Raw genomic sequence first — 15147 nt, 5'->3', positions numbered from 1 at the left:
CTCCTTTCTTGTATATGCTTCCATTTACTTCACTGGCACTGTACAGTTGCCCAAGCTGTCATTAAGGACTTTGTAACTAATTGTACGCAGAAACAGTTTTGTGTGTGCACAATAGGTGTGTGAACTGACATTTTACCAAACATCCAACGTCCTTTGTTTAGCATGGGCATATTCTCACTCACCTGTGCTGTTTTTTTCTTTTTAACTTCTGGTTTCGCCATGCACTGCTCCATCTTAACTCTACAACACACAACCAACAAGTCTCAACACGCCGTGACCTCTCTTACACTTCAGTAGGGAGGCAGGCTTCCTAAAATAACTTTGATCAGTGTCCTGCGAGTGGGAGCTATTTAATGTGAAACACAACTTTCTCAAATAGTGCATATGTGTAAACACGTATGAAAACCTCTACACGTGTTCTCATGTATTGCTCTTTGTTGTTCCGTCATGTTCCGTAATTTGTTTTTCATAAAAGTGCCGGGGTGAATAATTGTGAAGTGTGAGTCGACCCGGCAAAGCGTCAAAGTTTCGGTTTTACAGATAAACAACGCTGTCGACAGAGAAAGGAAGGAATAATTTCCCAAACTGACACATACAAATAGCAGGCCACTGCAGCCCAACAGCCAATGTATTTTTGTCCGTTCAACCAATCTATTAACCGAAAGGGAGCACTTCCAAAAACCGCCGATGAAAAATGGATGTGCAAAAAATCAAGGACGTGTCAAACTCTGCCAGTGGCATACAAATAAGTAATTATATTTCGTCTAAATAACACTGTGTTAACGTACAACAACAGTCTCCTACCTCGATTCTCCGTCAAAACATTCTTTACGGACAGTAGGCAGGATAGGAACAACTTCCAAACATGTAACCACGCCCAACCATCACATCTGTACTGAATTTACAGACTAATTCAAAACTCACAGACAACAACGCGGACGGCGGACAGATTATCACAAGGTTATCTACAATAGTCTTTTTACATGCATTTTTGACACGGTTGTTTGTGTAACTGTGACTCACGCGTTAGGCTTTCCCACAATATGGAACTCGAAACTCGGGACACCTTACAGTGCAGTTTTGTTGTTGTTGGTTTGAAATGATGGAAGACCGGCGGACTTCTCATAATGACACCTAGACCACACCTCCTTTGCACCTTTGTCAAGTCACCTGGGACTGGGGCGCGGTTACCTTTGGGTAAGTGGAAAAGAGGCTACATGGCTCCTGAGTCATCACACCAGTATGTGATAAAGATGGGAAGCCATACTTGTTTCAGGTGAGCTTCTTGCCTCCTTTGCGTTATTGTCTTCAACCGGTGTTGTTTATTCCATTGTGATTGATTAATAAATACATTAACCTCTATATCTTTATTAAATGTATGACAAAAGCTGATAAATGTGAACTTCATAGATTATTTTATTATGAATTAAGAAGAGAATTACAAATAAAATCATTTGAAATAAAAATAGTTAAGAAAGTATTAACAGTTCTAAAACCAAATAGCCCCCAATCAAATAACCCCATTAAATAAACCAGTTCCATTTTGTACAATTTAAGATCCCAATGTAAATAAATAAAGCAACATCAGCTACCTACACAAGGGAAACTGAAATTAATATATTAGTCATATGCCATTGGCCTACAGTTTACCTGGAAAGTCTTTCAGATTTGGACATTAACTCTTATAGGGTGGTAGTGGTGGAATAAGAATATAAAAACAGCAGCAACAGTCCAGTTGTTTGGCTGTACAGTGAAAGACAAAACAACAAATACAAAAAGATAAAAGTCTTCTTAAAATCTGCCATAAGACCTTATACATTAAAAGGTCGCAGCTACATCATGGCTAGCTCAGAAAGGATTCAAATCCCTGACTTGTACCACAGTTTTCCATGTGTGTGCATTTCTATGCATGTGATTTTTCACCTAGCTCATCTATGGTGCCGGAGAAACATGATTTAGTGTGGCCAAGTAAGTACCAATCAAACTGCATATCTCCTTTGACAAGGAGCCTGTAGACAGAAAACACAGGCCTTTGTGCAGCCTGTGCAAGTCTGTGAGCAGCAGAATCATACGGTGCACACAGAAGCGGAGTGGCAGTATTGGGAGAGGGCTTACAGGGCGAGGCCGGCTGTTGCTGAGTAATATGGAGTGAAACAAATAAAAAAGGTAGGTAGTTGAGAATGTGGTTTGGCAGTTCTGTGGGGGAGTTGGGAAGCTCAGCTCTTAGCTTTGACCTTTTTTTTTGTCAGTGTCGTCATAACTAGGAGGTGGGATGCTCTTAGGCTTGCGCTTGATTTCGTCAATGTCGACGGTGTCGTCATAACTAGGAGGTGGGATGCTCTTAAGCTTGCGCTTGATTTCGTCCATGTCAGCGGTGTCGTCATAACTAGGAGGTGGGTTGCTCTTGAGCTTGCACTTGATTTCGTCAATGTCGGCGGTGTCGTCATAACTAGGAGGTGGGTTGCTCTTGAGCTTGCGCTTGATTTCGTCAATGTCCTCTGTTTCGTCCCTGGTCTCGGGCGGGCCATTGTCGGCCTTGCCCTCTGGGCCAGTGGTGGTCTGCAGCTCCTCCCGGATACTGTTGAGCTCCACCAGCCCCTCGTGCAGCTGCTCCGCCACCTCCCTGATCTTGGCGGCGAACTCCGACTTGGCCCCCTTCTTGAGCTCACGGGAATCCTTGGCCACAAAGTAAATGTCCATGCCCACAAAGAGCCCAGTTAGGATGCCCGTGGCCATGCTGGCGATCTGCACAGCCCGTGCCGCCGTGCTCCCGGCCACGTTGGCGATCTGCACTACGCGCATGATCTCGTTGGCGTTGATAAGGATGGCCTTGCCAGCCATGGCCCCATCCTCATAGATGTTGTTGAGAGCAGGGAAGTCCTGGTTATAGGCCTGCTTCTTCATCTTGATGAGGTCGAACCTGCGCAGGTTCTCGATCCCTTGCTTGATGAACTTCATGCACTTGTTGAGGTCGAGGATCTTTGTCTGATAGTCCTCCACGATGCGCTCCACCTTCTTGCGGTCAAGCGAGTTGTTCACCTGGTTGGAGATGCCGGCGGAGGCCGAGGTGAGTCCACCTGCCGCGGCTATGCCCAGGCCCACAGCGGTCACAATCAGTGAAGTTCCCAGGGTGACGGGGGCCAGGGCCAGGCCGGCGATGGTCAGAGTGCCCCCCACGGCGCTGGTGGAGCCCCCAGTGATCTGGGCGATCTTGGTTTTCTTGTTGAAGGTGTCAAGACCATCTGCAATGGCGTTCAGGTCGATGACGTGCTGCCACAGTCCTTCGGCCCGCTCGGTGAACAGCTTATTGAAGACACGAATACCTTTCTGCACTTTGTCAGCTGTCAGAGCAAAGGCTCTGTGAGAAAAAGGCAAACAAATACAAAAATTATAATCAAGATTCTGATGGGTGGGCATAGGTTGAACCACCTCTGAGTGGCTAAAGTGAGTAGGTGTTAAGGAAAATTCCTTCTCTAATTTCATACTTTGCCTCTTCTTTCTCAGTCATGTCATCATTCTGTTGCATGTCTTCCCATTCTGAATAAAGTCAAACAGACAAATCACATTTGAGTCTTTCAGCCAAGCTGTTAGGTCTTTGTGGATATTAAGTCTATGGTGCACTTACGTTCTACTGTATTCCACCACTCCATCAAGCCATTCAGATCCTACAGAAATATTTTCAGTAAAATTATGAAATATTGTAATGAATTAAAATAGTATAACATGTATTAATTGATTTCACAGGAGATTTTTTTGTACTGTTAAGACAGCGTTATCACAAACCTTGTCCTCCTCTTCCTCCTCCTCATCCTCAGGCTTATCAAAACGTAACTCATCCAACTGCTCAAACAGTGACTTTTTTTGGCCATTGCCCTTTTTTGGGGAGACAAGGGGGGAAACGATAGTAAAATAAATAATTAGCTAGGTTTAATACATAGTGCGGTATATATAAATAGTATACGTGAAATAATGTTTATAGACACTGCCACATGCAGCTTCCTGGAGAAAAGACTGGGAGTCCAGCAAAGAATGTAAATCTGGGCTTGTAATACATGAACGCCTGGTTTAATTACGTCACATAATGAGAAGAGAGATGGATTTAAAACATTTGAAGTGTTCAGGTCACATTATGCCGTGAGTGTAAAGTAGCTTGCATGTGACCACCTGTGATGTTTGCAGAAGTCAGGGGAGGAAGTAACAGAACAAGTTTGGTCACATCAGATAACTGAGGCACACATTCAATGCAAACTAGCTTGAGTTGGGCGGGGTGGTGACCAGAAGGAAAAGTACCACAACAGTCTGTAAATTCTCTATAAACACTAAAATACTCCACTTAAACCATCTTACTCAAATCTCCTTTTAGTGAGACAGGCCAGGTGGCCCTTTTGTGAACATGCAAGGGAAAAGGCAAAAGGAGGAAAACAACAACAACAACAACAACAACAAAAATAATAATGAACATACCTCGGCAGAGCCATCCCCAGGGGCCCCTTCCTCATTTTCATTCTTCTTCTGCAGCGTTTTACCCTGATGGTTAAAATGAGCAAAGCAGGCTTTAAAACCAGTCATGTTTAAAGCAGTGTGATGCAGGTTTTAACGGTGTTTAGAGGCATGTTGTTGAAAGTAATTCACGTTTGTGTCATTAATTATTCCCTTTGATGGTATGTGGTCATGTGAAAGACAGATACATACACACACACACACACACACACACACACACACACACACACACACACACACACACACACACACACTTTTGCGACCAGGGTCTAAAACCCCATGAAAAAGAAAGAACGCCTTTCACAGCACTAAAAAGTTAAATTGTTGCCAGCAAGCTAGCTTTTATCAGTGCCAATTGTACTGCTGTTGATGGAAAGCATGTTTGTTGGCTTTCAGCTAGTTAGCTTGTTAGTTGTTTACAAAAATACCTTACTGCTGCTTTAAACCAACATCTTAGGCAATGAATCAGTGATACTCATAGATAGCCAAAAAAAAGCATATGTCCATACCTTTGTAGCAAGTTTGGACATGAATGGATTTTTCGATTTCTTAGGGTTCTTCTTCTTTGGCTGAAGTAGTTATAAAACAACATACATGTTCAGTATTCTGCTTGCATGTATTAAACTAAACAACAGTTCCACATGTAAATGAATAAGGATTAGACAGAAACAAAAAGGAGAGAGAAAGCCAGTGAGGTTGAGAGGCCCGATCATTTCATACCTTTGTGGATGGTGCTTCTTGTTCTGGTATCTTTTCTTCTGTGGAGCGCTCTCTCCTGTCTTCCAGGCCATCATCACTTTCATCCTATGAAAATGTTGCCAGTGGCAATATAGCCTTTCACGATTAATCTTTTATGGTTTATTGCGCAATAGATCCTTAAATGAATCTATAAAATATTACTGAGCCTGTGTAACCATCTTTTTAAAATGAGAATTAAAAAGATCATTTGGGCAAAATAAGTTGCCTCCAGTGCTGACAGGCAATGAGGGCCATATTAAAGCTAACTGATACATCTACACTGATGGAAGGTTTTCAAACCCCTACAAATGATCCTTACCTTGGGTTCTACCTGTGGCATGGACAGATTCTTAGGCTTCTTTGCCTTCTTTGTGGTAGACTGAAAAACAAAAAAAGTACATCTTACACATACAGTTAAGCATAATGTTAAAGTTAGGGCCAAAGTGTTCAGAAGATACAATCAGTTGAAGCCTGGAAAGACCGAAAGACTGAAAGAGAATATTGAGGGAACACAATACCGTAGTGGTAAAAATAAATAGATATATAATACACTTTGCAAAATACGTAATGTTGCGGACATGAACTGCACTCAATGTGCTCAGTGTCAACTCAGAGCCGAGGAGCCTTACCTGCATGATTTCCTCCTCACCATCCTTCTTTTCCTCATTTGAAACCTGTCTGGCCTCATCACAACACTCAGCACCATTGCCCTGCCAGAACGGAAATCAGATCATTAAATCTCACTGTCAATATACAGGCCCCATCACTCTGAGGTGGCGCCTACCCTTATAAGCCTACTAGAACTGGTATACAATAACAACAGTAATATTTTGGACCATTAGTTTATGCAATAATAACTACATACAGTATAAACAAAGTACCCTGGGGAAATCAAATGTGGTCAGAACAAATATGTACTTAGTTATGACCATTGACTTAATTGTGGCAGATTCCTCCAACTGAAGGCTAGGATGTCTAGAGTTACTCTTTCAAGAATAACCATTTGTTGATTTTCACACCAAATCTTTTGTAAGGGCTAGGCTCCCAGGATCTTTAGTTTCATGAAACCCTGTTATACCTGTTTGTCCTTACCTGGAGTACCTTAGTCTGTGCGTCCTTGAGCTCAATCTCTTTCATCCTTGCAGTCAGCTCCTGGAGTGAATAAAAACCACATCAAGGCCATCACACAATACACAAAAGGAAACAAGGGTCTATTAAAAACAGTCCCATGTGCTCTGGAGCCCAGGCTATTTTAGACTCACCTTCTCCTTAGGTTTGGGTGGAACCGGAGGAGGTTTAGCCATGCTCTTGTTCTCCTTCTGAGTCATAATACTATTGACCTGACCAGGACAAAGAAGTTACATATCGTTCTCTGTGGCTAAGCAAATGTATTTATTAATGTATTTAGACACAGACAGACAGACAGACAGACAGACACAGACAGACCAAAAGCTAACTATTGACAGACAGACAGACAGACAGACAGACAGACAGACAGACAGACAGACAGACAGACAGACAGACAGACAGACAGACAGACAGACAGACAGACAGACAGACAGACAGACAGACAGACAGACAGACAGACAGACAGACAGACAGACAGACAGACAGACAGACAGACAGACAGACCGACCGACCAAAAGCTAACTATTGTAACATGTAGCAGATAAAACATGCTGATAGCTACCTGACTCCCCCCTGCTGTGGCTGTCCTCAGCTGGCTGGAAGATGCTGTGCTGCTCAGCTCCTGGTCAGAACAGAATCGGACACACAACCTAAGTGAGGTGGGTCCAGACTAGACCCAGATTACAGCTGGCCTGGGACCGGCTCCACACCGGATCAGCGCCGAATCCGGGCCTCGTCTATTCCACACACAGCTACTGTCGCCTTATCAGAGGCTCTCCCTCCTCCTCACAGGAAGGAGGTAAAGCTCAGAGCTGAGCAAAGTATGTGCCTTTTTAGTGGGACAGGGAGGGACTAAAGGGGTACGGGTCGCTCCTCATTTCCCTCTCCTTGGTGTAGGTTTGCGTCACTCCGACAGAGTCCGATACACGCCATAATTACATACACCCTCTCTCTCTCTCGCACGCACGCACACACACACACGCGCACACACACACACAGTTGGAGTGGACGACTGAGTCACTGAGCAGAAGTGAGTGAGGGAGCACCATCTACATGAGGAACTTACCTTTTTCATCTCATTATCGTCTCGCTCCAGCTCATCTTCAGACTCCATCCCTGAGGTGAGTTTCTACAGACAATGAATGAGATTTATCAAATCGTTATTATATCTTTCCCACTTCAGCATATATCAATTATGCTTATCCCACACAATCTAACAGATAACAACATCAACAAAGTCACAAACCCTTCATCACTCCTCACTAGAGCTTCAGAATCCAACACTATTACCATTTTCTCCACAACCTCAACCATCACTTATCTACAATATCCACAGCCCATCACCACATGATAACTAAAAGTACTTATTACTTTGGGAGCAGAGCGAAATGGGTTCAATTTCGTTAGGGCTCCAACCACAACGTTCTGATTTGGACAAAAATGGGATAACAGAGAAATATTGTTTTTTAAAACAGACACACACACACACACACACTCTTATGTAAACATGCACAGACAATCTAAACACTGACACACCTGTTTGCGATGGGAGTGGTTCTCACTGCCAGCAGACACATCTTCATCTTCCCTTTCTGAGTCTTTATCCTCCTTTAGATTATTATTCATGTAAATGGAGAACATAATCAATAGTCATATAAGTAAGTATATCAGTAACTATATAAGAAGTAATAAGTAATGAACAAACTCAATGATGATTATGAACATGCAGTCATTTGATGTTTGATGTTAATTGTTTTAAATCTGAAATGAACTCACTTTGGTAGCAGGACGAAACGGATTCAGCTTCGACATAGCTCCGACTAGCACATTCTAAAGGGGTTGAGTAGGTTAAATTAAAACACAACAACCACAGCGCGCACATCATTTCAAACACCACACAAATTCACGAACCTGTTTGTGACCCGCGTGTCTGCCACTGTCTGCCATCTCCTCCATCTCTGAATCTGAGCCCTTCTCCTTTAGAAGTGAGAGAAGTTAATTTAGGAGCCATTTCCATGTGACCACCAGATGACAAAAATAGCTAGGACACAGAAAAAGACTGAATGTCCACCTGTTTGGGTTGTGAAATCTTAGCATCTGAAGATTTCTCCGTCCTCTCCCTGTCCTGTCAAATCCAACCAAAAATAACAAAATCCATGTAAATAAAACCTCTTATTTCATGGAAAACCCAACATCAGAGACTTGAAAGGCTTCACAAAACGACGCTTAACAGAAAATGGCCTGCCCTTGGTGGGTTACCTGAGCCGTGGACTGAAATGGATTCCTCCGAATCTTTCCCATCATCCCAGTCTGTGTGTCAGAAAAAGAGATAGCAGCATATAAACAGAGCAGGAATTGTGTATTATACGTTATTCACATTATAGCACATCAGACATTATTTCGTGGATAACTGCTGAATTTAGAGTACGTCATACCTTAGGGTTGCTGTTTTCTGAGAGACTGTCGTTGCTAGCAGAGATATCACTCTGTTCACACAGGTTTTCCTATCAAAATAAAAAAAATATATAGGGAGAGAAGGACTGATAAAGTCAGCAATCAATCAATGTGTACAATCAGTCAGGACTTGGATCAGTTTAGCCTCAACTAGCTCACCTGTGAAGCTGTGCGTTTATGATTTGGTTTAGGAGATCTTTTGAACATCCCGCTCAACATTCCAGGTTTTTCCTTAAAGACAGAAGTTTTTAAAAAACAATTACAAGGTCATGCATACAGACTAACAGAAAAAAGGGTGTGAGAAGGGGGAAGTAAGAAACCCCAGTCAAGAGGCAAACATACACACACACACACACACACATACACACACACTCACTTTCTTTGTGCTACTCTCAGAGAGACTATCATTGCTGGCAGAAAGGTCTTTGTCAACAGACAGGGTGGCCTGTCAAAAAGAGGGCGATGTGAACATCATGTTAATAAGAAATAGAGATACCAGGATACAAACAGAGTGGAAATTGTGTATCATATTTTATTCACATTATAGCACTTCAGACAATAGATCATGGATAACTGCTTAATTTAGAGTTCGTAATGGCTTTTGATGGGCCGATCATACCTTAGGGTTGCCGTTTTCTGAGAGACTGTCGTTGCTAGCAGAGATATCACCCTGTTCACACAGGTTTTCCTATCAAAGATTAAAAAATGATTACAATCAAATCTGACAGTTCAAATATGCCACTATAGGCTACAACTATACCAGGGTCTCCCAACCTAGGGGTTAGCAGAAATTGAAGTAATTGAAGAAAAAAAAATCACACACAAACAATTTAAACTAAATGTATAAAAAGTTAATCATATTTACTGAGCCCTGCATATCTCAATTGACACAACGAGTCATGATCAGGTATTTCAAAACTCAAACATAAGTATGCTCAAAAATCAAAGTGACAAGAATTCGGCAAGAAAATGTAACGATTGAGGGGGAAAAAATACACTAAAAAGTTGTCCTTATTGAGAATGATGCCGGTCACGAGGGACTTGTGACATTCAAGTGTCGTCCTGAACCAAAAGTTGTGAACCATTGCACACTATACATTTGTCACGCAGACCATTTATGAGTGAAAATGCTCAAGTGGAGAAGGACTGATTACGTCAGCAATCAATCAATGTTTACAAACAGAAAGCAACACCAGTCAGGCCTTGGATAAGTTTAGCCTATCAAAATAAAAAAAAATATAGGGAGAGAAGGACTGATAAAGTCAGCAATCAATCAATGTGTACAATCAGTCAGGACTTGGATCAGTTTAGCCTCAACTAGCTCACCTGTGAAGCTGTGCGTTTATGATTTGGTTTAGGAGATCTTTTGAACATCCCGCTCAACATTCCAGGTTTTTCCTTAAAGACAGAAGTTTTTAAAAAACAATTACAAGGTCATGCATACAGACTAACAGAAAAAAGGGTGTGAGAAGGGGAAAGTAAGAAACCCCAGTCAAGAGGCAAACATACACATACACACACACACACACACACACACACACACACACACTCACTTTCTTTGTGCTACTCTCAGAGAGACTATCATTGCTGGCAGAAAGGTCTTTGTCAACAGACAGGGTGGCCTGTTGGAAAGAGGGCGATGTGAACATCATGTTAGTCCACACAGTATGGGAGGCGAAGGAAAAACATGAGAAACAGCAAAGACAAGAAATAATAACATTAACCTGGGACATGTCTCCAGGAGGCTTGGGAGACTTCCGGAAAATTCCGCTAAACATTCCTCCTTTCTCCTGAATAAAAGCCACATGCGGTTGTTTCATTGTACCTATATGCTCTATGTTTCATAAATCAACATGCCATACATTTCCTAACCTCTGTGAAAGAAGCCCATGCTTACTTCAGTCAAGGTTATAACTGTTAAGTCGCTAGATAAGAGGACTCACCTTGGGGTTGGTCTTGTCAGACAGACTCTCATTACTGGCAGATAGCTCGTGATCATCTCCAAGACTAACCTGTGACACATTGCCATGATGTGATCAGTAACAAAGAAAAAAAAATGTCTTTCTGTTTAACACTGTGATGTATACACCTGGGGTCTATTCGTCGTAAGGGATTAAGTTAAATTAATAAATTGTCCCATTAGCCCGATCAAATTATCGTCGATCACCAAAACCATGATTTTCTGTCTGTACAATAACTATTAAACTCAATGAAGGAGACTCTTTTTTTTCTCCGCTGGCGAGTAGGAGATGATCATGAACGCTTATGAAGAATACAAGACCATAATCATGGCAAAATCCAACACCGCCACCACTACGAAAGCAAGGCAAGAAGCTGTGTATGGGGCCGCTTATGGGGCCGTATGTATAGATTATGGTGAGTGTGATCTGGTACAGTGGGTAGCGCTGTCGGTGAGTAGTTACAAGGTTACCTGTGTAGACAAACCATCGCCAGATGGCTTGACAGCCTTCTTTAGGATTCCACTGAAGACACCCCCTTTCTCCTGGTGAACAAGAAAATGCACTGGGAAAATTCTACAAAACATGGCTAATTGTGCTGGCTGAAGTGAGGCAAAAACTTACCTTGGTGTTGTTATTAGCATTGAGACTGTCATTGCTGCCCGAGAGTTTGTTTTGCAAACAGTCCTGGAATAAAAGTAAGTTTATCAGTGAGAAGAGTAAGGTTTTTTTTGTCTAAGCCAGTGAGCAATGTCGTGCTGTGAAAGCTTTTCTTAAATTTTCGCAGGGTGGTCCATTTCAGACCACAGTACTACATAGTGCATAGCCTGGATGGTAAGTGAGCATGACAGATCTGTTTATCTGTCCCTCACACGACTATACAACATAGAAATTATTTAGAAGATGATACCAATACACTCACCTCTGCAGGTTTGGTGTTCTTCTTAAACATTCCACTAAACACCCCTGCTTTGTCCTGTCAGAAAAAACAATGGTCAGGTAGATTAAAAACCACAATGTTTAACATCCAATAGCTAATAATAATAATAGTTATGAAAAAACACTGTGAACTACCTTTGCGCCATTGTCAGAGAGATTATCATTACTTTTTGAGAGATTGCCGTTTCGTCCCTGTTATAAATGATGAAGCACATTGTACATATAAAACATATGCCATAAAATACATATCATAATTCACACACCACACTCATAATGCACTGATATTTTATTTAATATCGTCAGATCTCAGAGAACGGCATTCCCACCTGTGCAAGTCCTGAGCTTTCTGAGATTTTGGATGACCTTTTGAGAATCCCACTTAAACCACTATTTTTCTCCTGAGAAATGAGTAAGGAAAAACATTTAGTAGTTTTTATTTCACCTCCAAGTCACACAAGTCTTAGACACGCCTTTCCCAGAAGACATTTGGGTCAACCCTAAACACAGATTCTAGATAAACGCTTTCTATTTAAAGAAGTTTAATGTGTCCCTGATCCACCCTGTTCTTACCATATGTATTCCTTCCTCACACTCCAAGTCCAGCGTCTCATAACGACGTCCCCATTCCTGAAGACATATATATCAATATTAGTCTAAGCAGTGGCGCCTGCAGCCGTACGGCTGTACGCACTGTCAAGCCCTGGAAAGTTCGGAACATCTCTACACAAACATTCATTGCGTCTTGTTGACAATGCCCGTTTCCACAACGTCTGCTGAGCGGTCATTCAGTACAATCTTAAGACATCTACGAAGTAGGCCTATGATGACTGAAAGACTGACCGGACTTGCTCTCATGAATATTCACACAGATCGACAGTGAAAAAGTACTAAAACAATATGCAGAAGGAGAATTAACTGTGCGTGTTTTTGTTTTATTTTGGTTGGTGGCTCTGTGCGTACCTCACAATTTTTTTCTGCAGGCGCCCCTGAGTCTAAACACACATACATTCGTCTGTGCTATCGACGACGGGCGAATTCAAACATTTTAGACAAGTTAAGAAACATCAAACGTATCGCCTAAACTGGTAACTTTGACTTACCATGTCAACTGGCTCGGGTACATACAATATTTACTATAAAGACTGTAAATAGATGGACAGACTATCAGCATCCGACAAAGATAGAATACAGAAAGATCACTTGAAGTGTGATCCTCCGTAATCGCAGTTTCTTACTCCCGGTGTGCCGCTCGCTGTTGACAAGTTTTTTCCCCCCTTAAACCCCGCCCTCTGCCCTTTATGTTCTGCAGCTCGTTCTTCCGTAAAGAAAGCGTTGAAACAGAACAGGTGAGCACGGCCAAGACGGGGGAAAATGGTGTTCAGTGGCTGTAGTACTAGTACGTCACCTGAGAGTGATATCTGTTAATTTGGGCCAGATTTAGTAGGCTACTAGGCCCGTATTCCCATTACTTTTTAAAACATAGTCTACACTATTTTTTGCAACCCGTGCAAACATTTTCTTATTACTCTGATGGCAAATTTACTTAGGCAGACATAAATGTAGGTCTAGTACTACTGAGAGGCAGAACAGTAGCCAGAGTCAACTCCTGAGTGAGATAAGAGAGCTGTAAAAATCGTTAAGATAACAGGATACAATGGCATGAAACTGAATGGCAAAAGATGGTCAAGTTTGTGCCAGAAAAGGGTGTGATTTTGTGAAAATATGCCAGGCTTCATATAGCATTTTCCTGTAAAAAAAAAAAAAAAGGCTTCACATACCTCCACATTTCTCTCTTCACACCATACAACCTTAATCATAATAAACTTTCTTTCACTTACACACATAACTTTACAGACAACTAAAGCAATATGTTTCTTTATTTTGTAGACAGCAGGGAAGCATTTCTCTGAGACATTTATTATGTAATTTCAGTTTTTTTATTAAATCTTATTATTGTACATATCATTGACTGTATCAACTGGTTTCATGGTCCTTAAGACCTCTCATTATTGTGTGCCTGTATTGCTTGTTGTTAGGGTGGCCCTTTCTTCCCACTGCATTATTTGCGTTCAAAAGATGTCCAGGAATATTTTCTCAGTTGTAGTTGATTGTTAATCTTTAAAATCTCAAGTATAGCAGGTCATTAGGTTAGATGTGATATTATCCCCTTACAGTCAATTATGATTAATCAAATTATGACAATACAGATGGAAGTTTTTATTTCACCTTGTGAGGGACCGACCGGTCACCCCACGTTATTGGGATTTGGCAAATGGACTTGGTGAAGACGTTGGGACAAACACAGCACAGGAGATGGTAGCTTTCATATATATATATATATACACACATACATACATACATACTGTATATTTATTTACAAAGGGCTCTAGCAGCCCTAGACATGTGCCCAACCATACAACAAACAAAACACACCAGCTGTACTCACAGGTACTGCACCTGCTTGTCTAACTTAGGCCCAATCACAGGCACCTGTTCAGACCAAGGCAGGCCCCAACCCTAGGCACAGAGACTAACCTGAAACTACATCCACTGGCCGTATAAACAAAATACCTACATACACTAAACAAAGCACACAAAAGCGGTACAGAAAACAAGGGAGCAAAACAAAGCTAACAGTGTCCACACATCTAGACACGTACTGTTTCACCTCACACAGGTAAACGGGTAAAGCAGTACACCGGTTTCTCCCCAAAGTTGTCACCATGCTGTCGCATGCCTCTCTTGGCAAAGTCTCTCTTTCTGTCCTTCTTCTTTGTTGTTTTACGGCAGCCGCCATCCAATAGGTTGCATTGCTGCCACCTAGGGTTTTAGCACCTAAGTGCACTATATTCGCTTGTACAGCCCAGTGTCCGTCAAGAACTTGAAAAAGAAACGCCTTCCCCTCCCGCTCAGCCCTACTTCAAAAATACCCTTCAGTGAGATCTCTCAATCCAATCTCTCCCAGTTCTCTCAGAAAATCTCTTCTCTGCTCCTCATATTTTCCACAAGAAAGCAAAACATCAAAAGCACCGTCTCGGGTTCTTCACAAGAACACAATCCATTTTGGTGTTTTCCCATAATAACCAAGGTGCTGTTCAGGAATGTGTGACCAATCCTCATTCTAGAAATGATGACTTCTTCCTTACGTGTACCCCCACCTATTTTGCACACATTAACTGAATCTGTTACCCCTCTAGATAATGAGAATAAGTGTCTACCTTTTGTTTCCTGTTCCCAGAGCTGTTGCCATTTTAAAATAGTTTCCTGCCACACAATACTTTTCCCCTCTGCCTTGGAGAGATTTAGGTTCACATCTATGGTATCCTTTTGAGTAGCTGTCTTGGCCAATTTATCCACCTTCTCATTCATTGCAATGCCTACATGAGCAGGGACCCATATAAATGCAATTTCAATCCCTTTCCTTCCAACA

At 41.9% G+C, this 15147-nt stretch overlaps 1 protein-coding gene across 2 annotated transcripts; it reads right to left on the bottom strand.

The window, feature by feature from the left end:
* Positions 1 to 1398: 1398 nt before the first annotated feature.
* apol1 (apolipoprotein L, 1) lies at positions 1399 to 12950 on the bottom strand. 2 transcript variants are annotated; one of them, XM_080837993.1, is made up of 33 exons: positions 12818 to 12950; positions 12288 to 12344; positions 12044 to 12115; positions 11853 to 11909; positions 11701 to 11754; positions 11403 to 11465; positions 11252 to 11323; positions 10764 to 10832; positions 10545 to 10610; positions 10374 to 10442; positions 10147 to 10218; positions 9440 to 9508; positions 9197 to 9265; positions 8980 to 9051; positions 8802 to 8870; positions 8626 to 8676; positions 8438 to 8491; positions 8278 to 8343; positions 8143 to 8196; positions 7903 to 7974; positions 7433 to 7495; positions 6929 to 6988; positions 6501 to 6578; positions 6331 to 6390; positions 5868 to 5948; positions 5558 to 5617; positions 5221 to 5304; positions 5010 to 5069; positions 4465 to 4527; positions 3784 to 3873; positions 3626 to 3665; positions 3486 to 3537; positions 1399 to 3358 (listed from the first exon to the last, which is right to left on the bottom strand). In XM_080837993.1, exons 1-33 carry the CDS (start codon positions 12818 to 12820, stop codon positions 2224 to 2226), a joined length of 3156 nt encoding a protein of 1051 aa, XP_080694119.1. In that variant the 5' UTR covers positions 12821 to 12950; the 3' UTR covers positions 1399 to 2223. The 2 variants fall into 2 exon arrangements, with proteins under 2 accessions (XP_080694119.1, XP_080694120.1); XM_080837994.1 differs by having other exon boundaries at positions 6340 to 6390.
* Positions 12951 to 15147: the final 2197 nt, after the last annotated feature.

The sequence above is a fragment of the Sprattus sprattus genome (genome assembly GCF_963457725.1).
Source record: "Sprattus sprattus genome assembly, chromosome: 4".
Classification (NCBI taxonomy): domain Eukaryota; kingdom Metazoa; phylum Chordata; class Actinopteri; order Clupeiformes; family Clupeidae; genus Sprattus; species Sprattus sprattus.
The sequence above is the reverse complement of the archived record's forward strand: the minus strand, read 5'-3'. Positions and strand labels throughout refer to the sequence as shown.

Excerpts from the sequence above, each read along its gene's own strand:
- apol1 (XM_080837993.1), bottom strand. Across the intron at positions 10,219-10,373 it reads CTGAGAGTAGCACAAAGAAA|GAAAAACCTGGAATGTTGAG; the intron begins GTGAGTGTGTGT and ends TCTGTCTTTAAG. Across the intron at positions 6,989-7,432 it reads ACGATAATGAGATGAAAAAG|GAGCTGAGCAGCACAGCATC; the intron begins GTAAGTTCCTCA and ends TGTTCTGACCAG.